General features: G+C 38.8%; 1 protein-coding gene across 5 annotated transcripts in view; it reads left to right on the plus strand.

Moving 5' to 3' along the window:
* cacna2d2a (calcium channel, voltage-dependent, alpha 2/delta subunit 2a) overlaps nt 1-15,042 on the plus strand; it is a 156,824-nt gene that overhangs the window by 126,389 nt on the left and 15,393 nt on the right. For all 5 annotated transcript variants that reach the window (XM_041981457.1, XM_041981459.1, XM_041981458.1 and 2 more), the window contains 12 exons: nt 709-759; nt 1,051-1,150; nt 2,528-2,689; nt 3,791-3,901; nt 4,693-4,771; nt 9,082-9,131; nt 13,330-13,419; nt 13,671-13,739; nt 14,268-14,342; nt 14,436-14,510; nt 14,640-14,711; nt 14,815-14,886. In XM_041981457.1, coding sequence (XP_041837391.1) covers nt 709-759; nt 1,051-1,150; nt 2,528-2,689; nt 3,791-3,901; nt 4,693-4,771; nt 9,082-9,131; nt 13,330-13,419; nt 13,671-13,739; nt 14,268-14,342; nt 14,436-14,510; nt 14,640-14,711; nt 14,815-14,886 — 1,006 coding nt within the window. The remainder of the gene's footprint in view (nt 1-708; nt 760-1,050; nt 1,151-2,527; nt 2,690-3,790; nt 3,902-4,692; nt 4,772-9,081; nt 9,132-13,329; nt 13,420-13,670; nt 13,740-14,267; nt 14,343-14,435; nt 14,511-14,639; nt 14,712-14,814; nt 14,887-15,042) is intronic.

Consider the following 15,042-nt stretch of genomic DNA (forward strand, 5'->3'; position numbering starts at 1 on the left):
CAAAACAGAAATGGGATTCATCCCCATTAAGTGCTTTATTAAAATACAGCTTAAAGCCAAGTTGACCTGAAAACAGCTCACATATATAGCTTTTAGTGTCTTTATGTCAAAAAGAGACAATGAACTGGCTAATTTTAGTATTATGTAAAATGCATATTTACCATAATACTATATGAATATCAAACTGATTTTTACACTGAAGACAAAACAATTCAGCCCTTGTATAAAGTGAGCGCACTGCTCTTGCTCTGATTAACACTTGTGTTAATCCTCTGATGATACAGTTTTAATGGTTTTTCTTTCAAATTTCTTATGCCTTTCAAATCCATAACAAAGGCCATCTTTAAACCTGGGTTTACAGATCAGTGCAGGTCATTGTACTAAATGTGCTGTTATGTACTTAGACCATCAACTAGTGTTTACATTGGCTTGTGTAGTAATTATTCATAGTCCCTGTTATTCAATAAAAAGTACCATCTATGGTGAAGTCAGCTGACAGCAGCTGTAGCCAACACTGAAGTATATAACAACTTATTAAACTCTTCTAAGCACATAAGCCTTTTCAGCATTCTGTAGCTTAAGCAGGCTCAGCCATGGTTGCTCCATATTATCATGGCTCAGCTCATCCTGACTTTGGCTTCTTTCTTTAGTGCAAATTTCAGAGATTATGGGAAGAAATTAAAGGCTGTGCTTTACTCTTTTATGTAGGTATATCCAAGGTGCATCATCTCCAAAAGACATGGTCATCATTGTAGACGTGTAAGTATCTTCCTCTTTCATCTTGTCCTCTTGACTAGATTAGACCTCCCCTTCAAAGGACACCAGTGCCACCTGTTGGTCTAAGAAAAGGCTAAAGTTGTAGGAAGATTGCTTGTCTTCCAACCTTCAAGCCTCGTTTTCATGCTGACTTATTATACTAGCCTCTTTTTTAGGTTAATTTTTCTATCACTGTCATGGAATTTCTTAGAGGATGAAACGATTGAACCAGTGCTTTACAGCTTCAAAAATGCAGAGAAGCAACATGGATGAATTTTTGCTTCTTTTCTGCAGGAGTGGAAGTGTCAGTGGACTCACCCTCAAGCTAATGAAAACCTCTGTAGTGGAGATGCTCGACACCCTATCGGACGATGACTATGTGAATGTGGCCAGGGTAAGTAGAAGCTGACAGATCATGATTTGTGATTAATGCTGCAAATCAATCCTGAAAGCAACATTATCACAAATATTTGCTGTTTTCATTAAGCAGCTGGTAATCAAGCAGAAAGTCTGTAAGCGGCACAGTGGGCTATTTCTACTCCCAGTTGTTTGCTTGTAGTTGAACAGTGCATTTCCCTCATTACAGTATATTTGCTTTTCCTGCATCAGTGTTGTCTGTGAAGGATTGTGTCCATGTGCCTTTCACTCTCTGCTGATTACCAGGTTTTCTGTTGAGACTAATATGTGGGGGAATATTAATATTATTCTATTTTGCAGGACAGATAATACACAGTTCCTCACTTACTCTCCCACACACACTCACACAAGCACACACACAAACACGTCCACTTGCTTGGTGTGGTGGCTCTGTTTGTAGACTCTCTTCGGTAATCCTTCATAATCCATTGCTTTTAGCCACTATATGCCCCTAAATCCCAGCTCTAAGAGCAAGAAATGAGAATGGTAATCTGGGTGGGAACACATCTGATTGTCACTACTATGTAGCTTACAAAAGCCTGCTGTGAATTAGTTGCACACATTAGAAAAAAAAAAAAGTTAAAAACCGTTCCAAATACAAAAATAAAACCTCATCTTTTGAGTTTTTATGAAAAACCATGGCCTTAAATGGTGGTATCGTTAGTTGCAATAAAAAAGAAGGTATTTATACAGAAGGAAATAGCTGTAGCCTGAATTTCATAACATTTTACATGGTGATACTGTGATACTGACTCATACAATACATTTGTGTGTTTGATTTCTTTGTCTGTTTAAATACGAGACAACACCAGCTCCCATGTGAAATGTCAGCTTTTCTCACACTTTATGTTTTACAGCAGCCTGTCCTGTAAATGTCAGTAAAATCTGAAGCTGACCTTCAAAAAGAAACTAAATTTGAAGCATGCCACATCAGACACTGCTGCTAATGTTGTAATCCTGCGTGGACATTGCTTGCACGAAGATATATGTACACACAACCATGCACACACGGACACGTGCACATACACAGCTTTAGGCTAATTTGGTGGATGAGATGAGACAGATGATATTACCTTGGCTGGGTTTCTGTTCAGTGTATTGCACTGGTGTTTCAGGTGCACCTGTTCTTTGTGGGGAAAGTTGTAATTACTGCTGTTTACTGCCAGCCAGAGAGTAGCGGGGCAGCTTGCATCTGCACACACCCACGTCTGCTTCCTGCCTCTGTGAACTACACACACATATCATAGAGGAAACACAGATATGCATTGTTGAACACACTCTTCAATTGGCAAATTTGTTGGTATTTTTAAATAGTTTACACTTCCATGCAAGTCTTCCTTTGTCTCTTTTCTAGTTCAATGAAAAGGCGGACGCTGTTGTTCCATGCTTCAGAACTTTGGTCCAAGCCAACGTTCGAAACAAGAAAATCTTCAAGGAAGCCGTCATGCATATGCAAGCCAAAGGAACCACTGATTACAAATCTGGCTTCACGTTTGCCTTTGAGCAGCTTCTCAATGTAAGAGCCTACAAGCTTTTCCAGCAAAGGCAGTTCTGGGGTGCATTGTTGTTTCTGGGGCCGATGTTAATGTCTAATCCAATTAATCTAACTGAATTTCACAGTAATAAAAATGGTTAATAGTGAATGCCTAAGGTTTGCATAAGACACTTCCAGAGGGCTGTTATTTTTAATGGTAAGTCTGATTATAACTGCTGTTGCGATGAAGTGTGTCTAACTTTTGCAGCAGCCAACACAGTGGTGAGGTCTGTCAGCAGCAGGCATCCACGTGCTCTCGACACAGGTGCTGCCTCGGCTCCATATGCTGCTGCGCATTTTAGGAGGCTGCCACCCTAATGGGCTCTGATGGGATGATTGATGAGCGTAACCCAGAGGAGATCAGCCACAGACACTTTATATTCCTCTGGTGGGCTTAGAGGCATGCTGCCAAGAATCCTCCCTTTTGTCAGTCGAATGAGAAATAAAAAGGCCCCTTTAATCGCTGTCTGCAGCAGACTCGCTAAAATGATTGGTGGCAGAAGCACAATAAAAAAAAAAATGTAATTGTCGTAATATTATTTATCTTTATTAGAATCTTGTCAGATTGGCTTGCCGCTGGTCTGCATATCAAAATCAACTGCTGTGGGAGGAGAAACAGCCTAATTTAATGCTAGAATAATGCCATATACTTGAGGTTTAATCCTAAATGTATGCAAATATGATGAAGCTTGTGCCTGCCAACTAAGAAATCTATAAATGTGTGATGAAGTTCTAAAAATGAAAGATAAGACGGGATTAGATGGCTCCGTTACAACAACATGAAAGAAGATAAAAGAAGAATAGTATCTGTATATGCATTCAAAGGGGAACATATTTTAGTGTAAACCTCAGCCTCCACAACATTAAAGTATGTGACATTTCTTAAATGATTATATAGTTTAAACAAGCTAAACAAGAGATGATAGGAAAAGGTGGGGGTCACTGTGTAAACAGAATTTTTGCTTCTTGTACATTTATTTAACAATATCACTTTTGAAATTATACTCTGGCATTATTACCTTTTATCCTTGTATTTTTTTCTAACCTGCATCCCCACCTTCTTTCTTTCCTTGTTTGCCACAGGAGAGCAGTGCCCCGAGAGCCAACTGCAATAAGATGATAATGATGTTTACAGATGGCGGGGAGGATCGTGCACAGGAAATCTTTGAGAAGTACAACTGGCCAAACAAAACAGTGAGTGTGTAACCATAATTCTGTTATCTGTCCATTGATTGGGCCAGCCAAAGAAATCCGGCATGTAGGAGTCCCTTTTCCCATTCTAGTTTACATTGTTTTCTGCTGACTTTGTCTCATTATAGCACAGGCAGTTGTGTTAGTCAGACTGTCAGACATGCCAAGCACTCCAATCTGTGCACACTGTGTCCTTTCCAAGCTTTCTTCACTTCCACTTTTGTCTGTCTTTTTTTTATTCTTGTGATTCATCTCTTTAGTTGTCCTTTTGCTTTTTTCCCTCTCTGTGCAAATGCTTCTCATTCTTTCTATGTTCTGTCTCTTATGTTGTTTAGCTGTCTGTTACCAGCTCTGACCGACTGACTAATTAGCCTTTTTTATCAGAGCCTATAATGATACAGCCAGTAATCTACTAGTTTGTCTTTGTTCATATCTTGTCACTTCCACCCCTTCATTCCTCCACTTCACAAGCCAACTAATATTAATTCTGATATTCATTACTATCCAGTTCCTTCATGACAGCTGCTGTGAAATTGGAATAATCTGCAGTCAACAGTTTTATCACTGCGATGCAATTGGAGGTAGTTGTGTGAGTTAACTGAGAAGCCAAATCAATATTGTTAATGGTAGTTATTCTGTATATGTTACTTGATAGCCTTCAGGAAGGAAATTTTTGGAACAGCACTTTATATTTCATTGAAGTGCAACAAAAGCTTGTGATTTCATTTCTAGTGGTTTTTAAAATTCTTTCCATGTGATGAATCTCTTTTCTCTGTGCCTTTGTCTTCATTCAGGTTCGGGTTTTCACCTTCTCTGTGGGCCAGCATAATTATGATGTCACCCCTTTGCAGTGGATAGCATGTGCTAATAAAGGTATGCAGACAGGCTTATCTTTAGAAAAAGGAGCAGTTATGGTACTTCGGCACATATTTTTAGACAAATTACAATTTACTTGAGCAAAATCAGTGGATAATAATAATAAAGTGCACACCTGCCTCGAATGACATCAAGAGGCGGGAGCAGTACTTGACAACTAGATGCTGGAGAACCATTTAATTTGTAACCAGGTGTGTTGCAGCAGGAAAACAGCTAAAAACTGCAGTACACTGGCCCAAGAGGTCCTGAGTAGTTAATCCGTTGTATAGTGCGTTTCAAGCCTCTGAAGGCAATTTGTTGTTTGTTAATGTGGTTGCGGCGCCTGATGGAAATAAAGTGAAAAGAAAGAAGCTGACGATGTTTAGAACAATATTTAGAGACTAAAAGGGCCTTATACACCAAGCCAACAATTGGTTGTTAGTGAACGTCTGTCTTTCTTTTCCTTTCGCTTGCTGTGTCAGATCTTTAGAAGCCTGGATGCCAGATTTAACATGTTGAATTGATTTAACATGAATGGGTTGAGCACATTGAATCTGTGTTGGGTCTGTCGACAAAGATCGTTTAAACTGTATACATGTTAAAAATAATCCATATGATTTTATTATAAATTGATCCAACACTTTTAAACTTGCCTTAAAGAGCCACAATTATATTGGTAACTAAAATTTAAGGAAGCTCTTACTTTACAAAATGTTTTAAAGTAAAAAATGTACAGATTCCACTTGTACTGTCCTCTTGTGCAAGTACACAGTTGCCCAGACATCGTAGTGGCCAAGGGGAGATTAAGAGTCTTATAAAGTGCAGCTTTTTTTTTTTTTTTCCTCCCAATATTGTGCAGAGACACAACATCGAACCGACTGTTGCTTTTGTTCCGAATATTGGTTTGGTGTATAAGAGGTTTCTTACAAAATGAATGATTAAATTTGCATCTATCGAAAAAAACTTATGACCATTTGATATGTTAGTCATATTGTCCAGGGTTGTTCTCACTTTTGTTGTATATTGTGTTTACTTCTAATTCATAAACTGCCCTTTTACACTATAGCTTTTGGGACTTCTGGTGATTTAAATTCTCACCTTGCTGCAGTGATGTACATGTTTCTCAGATTAAACAAAACACACGTCCCAGCACAACCACATCCATCAGAGTTGAAGGCATGAAACTTGCAACCAGACACTAGTATTGAAGCTCTGCTTTCAGTCTGGTATTGACTTAGACCAACTATTATAAACGTATAAATTACTGGCATACTTTGTGAAATGCTGAAATGTGTTCAGTAGTCTGAAGCAGCCCCAGAACTGAAATAACCCAACACAGACAGGCAGCTCTGCCTCTGACTAACAGTGTGACAGGCCAAATGAGTCAGCTCGTCTTCTTCTTTGTTATTTTGTCTGCACAGATCTCATCTAGACTTAGCTGATTCACTCCAGAACAACTTTTATTGCTGTACTCGTTTCTAACCCCTAATATTTTTAAAACACTAACCAACCTCTCTTCTTGCCTTTGGTGGCTTGATTAAACTATGTTTCTCAGTGTTTGTCTGAAGCTGCTCTTTTATGAGGGCTTTAGCTGTCTACTGATTAGCTTATTGCCATTGGAGCCAAGTGCTTCAGAAGTATCTCCCCAGAAGTTGTTATTAATTAGCAGGAGGAGTCTGGTAGCAGCATGATTACCATACCATCTCCCTGACAGGCAGGGGGAAGTCCAGGATTATGCCTCTGTGCCAACATGCTCTCTGCTGTTCATGACTGTAGTGATTACCATGGTACTAAAGTCTTTGCCAGTCCTACACAATAGTGTTGACACACCAGCCTCAATGGAGCTGTCCTCTCATATCTCCACTACTTATTACTCTTTGGTATCTCACTTCAACAGAGCCAGCTCCCTGACTCTTTCAGACCTCAAACCTTCACCCACCACATACACACATCTCACAGGAAAAAAATTCCCATACGTATAGTTGTAAACACAACTAGGTCAATGGAGATGCTAACTGTTGTCTCACTTGAGCTTCAGTTCCTGTCTAAGAAGAATATAACCCCTCTGTGACTCTGAGGACAATAAGACTATTTCTCAGAGCTTCCATACAGAATAACAAAATCCTAAACTGAGCAGTAAATTATCTTTTAAAAAATGCAGGTGAAAAGAAGGATTAAAGAAACAAATGTGATATACTAGAATGGACATCCTAATTCTTCCACACAAGGATTGGTTCGAAGTCATGACCACCATCAACAAGAAGTTAAATCAGTTGCACCTTGAAATTAAGCAAGTTTACAGGGTGAACTTCAGTTTATATGTTGTCTGTGGTGAATTCTTTGAATAGACAGTATGTTGATCTATCTACCTTGGAGTGAAATGCACAGTACTTTATATCCAAGCTTGGAAGGGAGGAAAAGACTGGAGACATTAAAAAAGTAGGAAGATGAGATGGGAGCTGAGGGTTAGGGTTAGTCTGGTGTCATTAAAACAGCTGATTTTCAATGCAAACAGAAGAGTGCAATCTTCTGGCATGTGCTCTTCAAGATAAAACATGTACCAAGTCCGAGGACGGGAGAGGGGGTGGCTGCTTATTTTGAGGACAGTTTCAAACTGGTTAGTCCACAAATGCATGGGACTGTTAACTTAAAGTCTATGTTGTTAATTTGTTCTGCAGTTGTGGTGCAGCTTTGTTTAGTTTTAACCTGGTTAAATTTACCACTGTTATCAGCTTGAAAACTACAACGAACAAATAAATGGCTGTGACTAAGGGTGCTGTGGCAAGTATGTTTGACATCAGACGTGTAACCAGGTTTTAGATGTAACACACACAGCAAGGAGTCACGCTGAAGCAGACGCTGAAAGTATTAAAACCTACGACCAAGCACAGCTGTGTTTTTTTCTGTAAATACAGAAGACTTTTGTTCTTATAAAACCCACTGAGATATGTTACAGTCACAATGAATAGATACAGATCTCTATAAGTTAAAATAAATAAATCATAGAAGATGTGGTGAGAGTTGTCTTTGCTCCTTTTGTTAGCAGTAAAACTGCTAATACCTGCTGTACTTCCCTGGTTGCCTTCACTTAATCTTTCCTTACCAAACATCTTTCCTGCTGGCCATGATAAAAAAAAAAGTTTAATAAATAAACATAACATAACATAAAAATGGTAACAGTGGAGCTGAGCAACCTTATTTTAATAATAAACTAGAAAGCATTTATCACACAGAACAGTTGTTGTCCACATTAGATGAAAGTATATGATAAAAGTTCTAGATTTAAAAAATAAAACTGTCTATTTAACAACATGATGCGAGTAATTACATCAAATTAAGGCTGATATGTTGGGTTTGAACAACAGCAAAAATCCTAACTTCTATTTATATTTGTCTCCAAAATTACTTTGATTACTTGATAAATGTGGAGAAGGCATTTGTAGAATACTGACTTATGATAGTGAGATTACTGTATGTGGAAGAATTTTGCAAAGAAAAGGAATTATTAAGTTTGGAATGGATTCCCTTGTTTCAAATTTCTGTTGTCTTTAATGCTCTGCAGGTAATCATTTATATCTGTCCTACTTTTTAGTTGCTGCCCACATGGTCCCCTCTTCACCTCTTGTGGTGTTTATGCTTTATAATCAAAGATGCCACTTCAGTGGCACAAAAAAAACCCTCTGAGACGCCACTGATCTGTGTTTGTGTGTGTATGTGTGAATTTAAAAACACACATGCACTGCAAAGAATGTGTATGGATGTGCACATGAGTGTTCAAGTGTCTCCATGCTCTCATGTGCAAATCAATGAGGCAGTGAAGGGAAATTTTGACACCAGGCACTGTGAAAAAGTGCATAATGCATCAAAATGATGAAAGTTGCCTCCCCTTTTTAACATTCTGGGGATGCTGCCTCTATTTCGCGGCTCTTTGTATAAACACTCATGGCTTTAATAACTTGTGGAGCGGCCTGGTTATTGACCCAGTCGGTCATTCTCCTCCATTCCTAATCAGCAGCAGCAGTGCCTGGGGCTTTGCATTCTCTATTAGCCTCCACATTTACATCCTGCTGCATAACCACAAGTGTGGAGAGGCCGGTGGCTACAAGCACTGCCATGTCTGTGTGGCCCATCATCAGCCTTAGTTGATGTTATATGTACCTGATAAAAACATGAAGAGATAAGACTCCAGTCTACAAATGTATTTCATTTGTATACATTATGTTAAGTTTTTAAAATATAGTAAGAATATGCCCAAGCATGCATGATGAAGAAACTTACACGTAAGGTTTCTGTTAGATGCTGATTATGTCTTTTCTCTTAATTTTTAGGTTACTACTTTGAAATTCCTTCAATTGGAGCCATCAGAATCAACACACAGGTAAGATACAGTGCGTGCACAAGCTACTGATTGTGCTTTCATTAGTCCACAAAATGGAAACTGTAGTTATTCCTTTAAGGGTTTCATGGTATATCATAGTCAGGACAATGTCCACAGCCCTGCAGAAATGTCCACCTATTGTCCTATCTGGTATTAGAGAATGAAAATCGCAGCTATTCTATATTTCAACAGATAAGGCACAGTCATACTCATTTGCTTGTTTTTTCATTTGCATGAAAAGGCAAATGTGAAATACCCAGAAACCTCAGTAATTTCCAGCAATTAACACTTGTTTGCATCCTATGAAATTCACATTTACCTGTTCTGTTAATGTGTGTGAAGTACTGAGGGCCAGGGGTGTGTGAAGTACTTTAATTTGCAGTTTAATGGTAGTGAAATGCCGAAAATGGAGCCTACCTTTAGCATTGAATGGAAAAAGAAAAACCCTACTAAACTGTGAGTTAGTTGGCAAATTTGTTATTTTTGGTTACATGGTGAACATTATGACATAACCTTGAGTAAGCAACAATATTAATGATAACTCTGAAAATCGGCTTATTGCACATTTCTGTGTATGTGTGATATACACATCCACTCTGTATGTAAGACCTTAATAAAGTGGATTGCCATGACACACTACACAGCTGGTTGAAGTCAAGAGGATTCAAAGGGAAAAAAAACACTTTTGCGTTTCAAACATTTCCAACATTATTACACACAGTAGATACAGATATCTGCAAATATAACCTCTTCTCATGATGTCTTTAACATATACTGATGTTGCTGTAGTTACTGTTTAATGTAAACATGTAAACCGTTTTCAAGTGATTTTAAAGCAGCATGATATATAAAAAGGTGTCCAACTCAAGGCCCGTAGGCCACATCTGGCCCATGAATGAATTATTTTTGGCGTGCATGATCTTATTCAATCACTATTAGAGCTGGCCCGCTAATAGAGTGCAAGCACCATCATAATACTACAAGTCCCACAATGCATTGCCAGCGCAGTGGCGCATCAATCACGGGTTCGCAAGCGCATACCTAACTCATTCTCTAGCAGCCTGGCTGAATTTAGCCTGTTTTTTACCTATAGAACATGTTTTCACTTGAAATTACTATGAACAACAAAAATGCATATAAAGCCATGAGAAGTAAATGCAACAGACTTGAACAGACTTTTTATTTATTTATTTAATGATTAAAGTTGCTTTATAGGCAATAACTAATATGCTCTGTTAGTTCCAGGTCCAATGTGTGCAATAAGGTAATTTTAAAAAGGTTTTTAATAAACATTGAGCCAGTCCGGCCCCTTAACTTATTCCAGTTTTTTTTCATTTTGGCCCACTCTGTATTTGAGTTTGACACCCCTGATCTATGACAATACATATATTAGATAAGCCATTTGTTGGTTCCCTTCTCATTTGGTTAGCTAATATTAGATAATTATCATCAGCTCAAAGTTCAGTAAAGAAAAATACTTTGAATTCTGTTTGAAATGTGTGTCGACATGTACCAGGGATGTGGTGAGTCACAGTGTCACTCTCCAATCTTGATTTGCATTTGATGCTGCAGCTGGTAAAATAGAGATTGAAACTCTGCTGTTCCTCGTGGTAACTCTTTTCTGTGCTGCCTATCAATTCCCATTACCGGTTTTAACCTAAACTTATATGACAGTTTCAGTGCTGCTTATAGATTATAAATGAGCTTTTCACACAGTGTTACAGTGTCCTGCTAAGCCCAGGATGCAGCGATATGTACCTGAAAATAGTGTTTGGTTGAAAGCTTGTTATGGTGGAACCAGCGGGCAAACGCGCAAGAACATCACTGCTTCACTACAAAAATTTGTTGACCTTTACCCACACTTAACAAAACATCCATTAGCATAACAAAGGGCCATTTTAGTTGTGAATTTTGTTAACTCAAGGAGAGTTATTTTAACAAGTTCCAGGAACAGTATAATACTTTCAGCAGAAAGGGGGTAGTATTCTGTGTATTTTGGCTTTTACCAAAAGATGGTATTCAGTGAGTTAGACTAAGGTCAAGTCCCACTTTTAATCTTTCTGAGACTTCTTATCCGTTTATTGGGACAAAAGTTGGAGTTAGAATTGTGCTTTAGTATTTCACAAAAAATGGGCTGAAGACAGCACAGCTGGAATGACTCCAGACTGGAAGTGACAGGTGTAGATGGACTGTTTCTGGAAGCCAAGTAAAGTAAAGTCTTCCACGTTGTTTTTTTTCCACACACATAATTTCTCTGTTGCTTCTGCACACACACTCACAATTTCATCATCTTCATACACTCAGTCCCCTCGCCCCTCTGCCACATTCGCTTGAGGCACAACAAGCTTTGAGAGGCCCTTGGGATAACCTCATTCCAGCTGCAGAAATCGACACAGTTCTTTGGTGGCGGGGGAGCAACAGTACACTCATCCTCCTTCCTCCCACCCCCCCTCCGTCTTGCCTCTCCCCTGCCAGCAACCCTCCCTCTCACAGCCTTGGTGAGCGATCAAGCCCTAGAATAGACTGTCAGCTGTTCCATTAACTCTGGCATATTTATATTCTAAGAACTGCCACTTACTCTAATAGGTTTTCTGAAGGTGGTTGACTAAAGCTCTCTGTATAGGCCCAGAAGACACTTTGAAGCTTATGTTATTTAACCAAACTCTGCCCTTCAATATCACACACTCATCACATAGTCTCGCTTGGACAAGATGGCAACATTCAAACTATGGACCACAGAGAGCAAAATATTATAAATATTACCTTGAGTAATACCGATGTAGGACTCAAGGAGCAGTTTTGAAAATATGTTGTGGTTCTGTGTAGTTTTGTGTTTTTTTTAATGACTTATCCCTGTGTTTTCTTTAAAATATCTCTTGACCAAAAATAATTTTACGGGTTTTAGTTGGAATTTTTCTCCTAAGAAATATCACACAAATGAGAATACTTATCTGTCATGGTTGCTATGACACTCAGCAGCATTTAATCAACACACACTTATGCTGCAGAGTTCTATATGGCTGTTTCCTTTGTACCACGTCTCAAGTTGCTGACTCGTTATGGTTCTCAGATTGTTCTACCCAAGCGGAAAATTTCCCCTATATTCCGTTTAAAGGTCTGCTGTCATTGTCCTGATGGAATATCTCCCTGTGGCGCATTAAACTGGACTTTTATTGAGCTAATAATAGAATAGGTTATGCCTGTCAGCACCTCACTGCTCAGACGACTGAAAACAAACGGTCAAAATCATGATGCTGAATTAAAGTAGCCCGTTCATGCATCAAGGATAGGTGCAACAAGGATCAGATATTTGTGATTACTCCCTTTTTCATGTGAAGAGCATAAAAGTTTTGTCCTTATATGAGAGCTGCAAATGTTCGTAAAATTATTCTTAACCCAATACGACCTGCTAGGTTTTTTTATGCTGACCCTAATTTCCATGTTGTGTTGATACTTGAGCAAAATCACTTGACTTTATGCCTCATTTTTGCTGAGTAGAATACTTAAAGAAGTATTTAGAGCTATTGAAAATGTGGGCCGAAATATAGACACTTTTTCTATATTAAAACACAGATTGCTCACGTTGTGACTGTCTTCTTTTAGCCTGCTCATTTATCTCCTTACATTAAATTTATTACCAGTGTCATAAGGTTACTCAGCTTGTAATTTTATCAATTATACGTAATTTCCAAAATGACACAGATCAATAGATTGCTTACAAAAAAGACATCTCAGCTTTTTGGCGAGATGGCTCCTGAAAACAGGAATGTGACTAATATGATGCATTACTAGTAGACTTAACCCCTCACCTTTTTCCACAATCGCTGTGGGACATTCTCACAGTGCCAGCATTGACACTGGAGCCTCTGGGAAATGGTGTGTTTGCACGTTGTGCCACTGACACCCTTAATGTGTTTTTAATAGCTCCTTCGTAATGATGAAAAACGGCCTTGAGTGACTCAGGACTGGAGGCTTTATGGCTTGGCAGGACCGGGATGCTGTTGCTGGTGGCCCGCTGGTTTATGTGGTGATAGAGAGACAAGGCCGGTCAGGGACTTGCGGTTTTATGACAGATTAATGGTGGAAGGCTCTTTTAACTCTCTTTTAATGCCAGTACATGACGAGTGTTATAAATGTCTGTTTGATTATGTGTGTTTATTGTGGGTGGTCAAAGCTTTGTGTGATGTTGGTGCCGCAGGAGTACCTGGATGTCCTGGGCCGTCCTATGGTACTGGCTGGGCCAAAAGCTAAGCAGGTGCAGTGGACAAATGTCTACCAGGATGCACTGGTAAGTGAGAATTAAAGGCATGTTTTATGTTGTATTTTTTAGGACCATAATGTAGAGTTTCATGTATATTTCTTCTGTGATTAAACTGGCTTTCTGGTCATTTGCTGTTTATTGTCTGTAAAGCATGTTTTTGCTAATTTAGGATCAAGGTTTACTGTTAAAATAGGGCAAATTTTTAAATTATGTTTGTGTTTTTGCAGTGGATATATAATCCTTATAATCTAATAAACATTTCTGACATTATTTAATAGGGTTTGGGCCTCGTCATCACTGGGACAATGCCAGTATTTAACCTCACTGTGGATAGTGTAAGCTCACAGGTAAAAACAAAAAAAAAGACAAAACTATAATACAAAAAAAGAACTTGCACTTCTACATTCACCTGTTCAGCAAGCAATATGACTCACATACTAAGTCATTCTTATTATAGAAAAAAATTACAGGCATTCTATTGGTAAGACTGTAAAGTCTCTTAGTTTCAGATTTTATTTTTAGCCTTATTTTGCTCTTCACCATCAATCATTTGTAATGGCACCTCTAAGCTGCAGCTCTCCAAGGCAACACCTCCACCCTGAGGTGACAACGGACATCACAACAAGTCATTTGTAGTATCCACTCGCATCCACAAAACAGAGATACATCCAGGTTTCAGTGTCCATGAGTAATTTCACCTGATCTTGTCACACAGAGTTAACAGCAGTGAAACTAACCATCACTTTCAAATAAATTCAGACACACAGGCACACAAAGTGATAAGTCAGATGTGGTTTTTAATGCGATAATGGCATAGCTATCAGTAATTTGCTGGAACTGTGGAAAATATGCTAACTACTTTCTTTTTCATACAGAATCAGCTTATCCTTGGGGTCATGGGAGTAGACGTTGCCATCAACGAAATCAAAAAGAAGACACCTACATACAGAGTGAGCATGTCATTCCTTCAGTATCACTTTCAAGTCTTTTTCCTATAAAAAAAATCTTTTAATAATTTCTTTATTCAATCCAATTCTTCACAGCTTGGAGCTAATGGCTACACTTTTGCCATTGACCCAAATGGTTACGTATTGCTGCATCCCAATCTACGACCTAAGGTACGCCCACCTCTGAGCTCCTTCCTGCATCTGCTGAGTTCTTTGCTTCTGATCCTAAGGCTAGATTAGGACCGTATTCCCTGTTGACTAAATGTTCATTCTCCCCAACCATCTTGTCCTCTTGTTCAGATCATTAATTTCAGGGAGCCTGTCACACTAGACTTTCTGGATGCAGAACTGGAGGACACCAACAAGGAGGAGGTAAAACCACCAGACAGAATGACTGCTAACTTGTAGGTTTCATGTTTCCATTTCTTTGTATCAGCATGCCCTCTTACACAACAGCCTCTCCCTTGCTTTCCAGATCCGTCGACAGATGATTGATGGCAGATCAGGGCAAAGAAAAATCAAGACACTCATTAAGTCAGTTGATGAGGCAAGTTATCAATTTGTGAGACTCAATCATGATCCAAAGTTGCACCTTCCTGAACGGTGTTGTAATGAATCTGAATCACTCACTATGTTTACTATCTTTTCTTTCCCTATAATTATGGGAAGTGTGATGTGCTCAGCATGTGACAGTGTTTCTTAT

Source organism: Melanotaenia boesemani, chromosome 3 (assembly GCF_017639745.1).
Source record: "Melanotaenia boesemani isolate fMelBoe1 chromosome 3, fMelBoe1.pri, whole genome shotgun sequence".
Taxonomy (NCBI): domain Eukaryota; kingdom Metazoa; phylum Chordata; class Actinopteri; order Atheriniformes; family Melanotaeniidae; genus Melanotaenia; species Melanotaenia boesemani.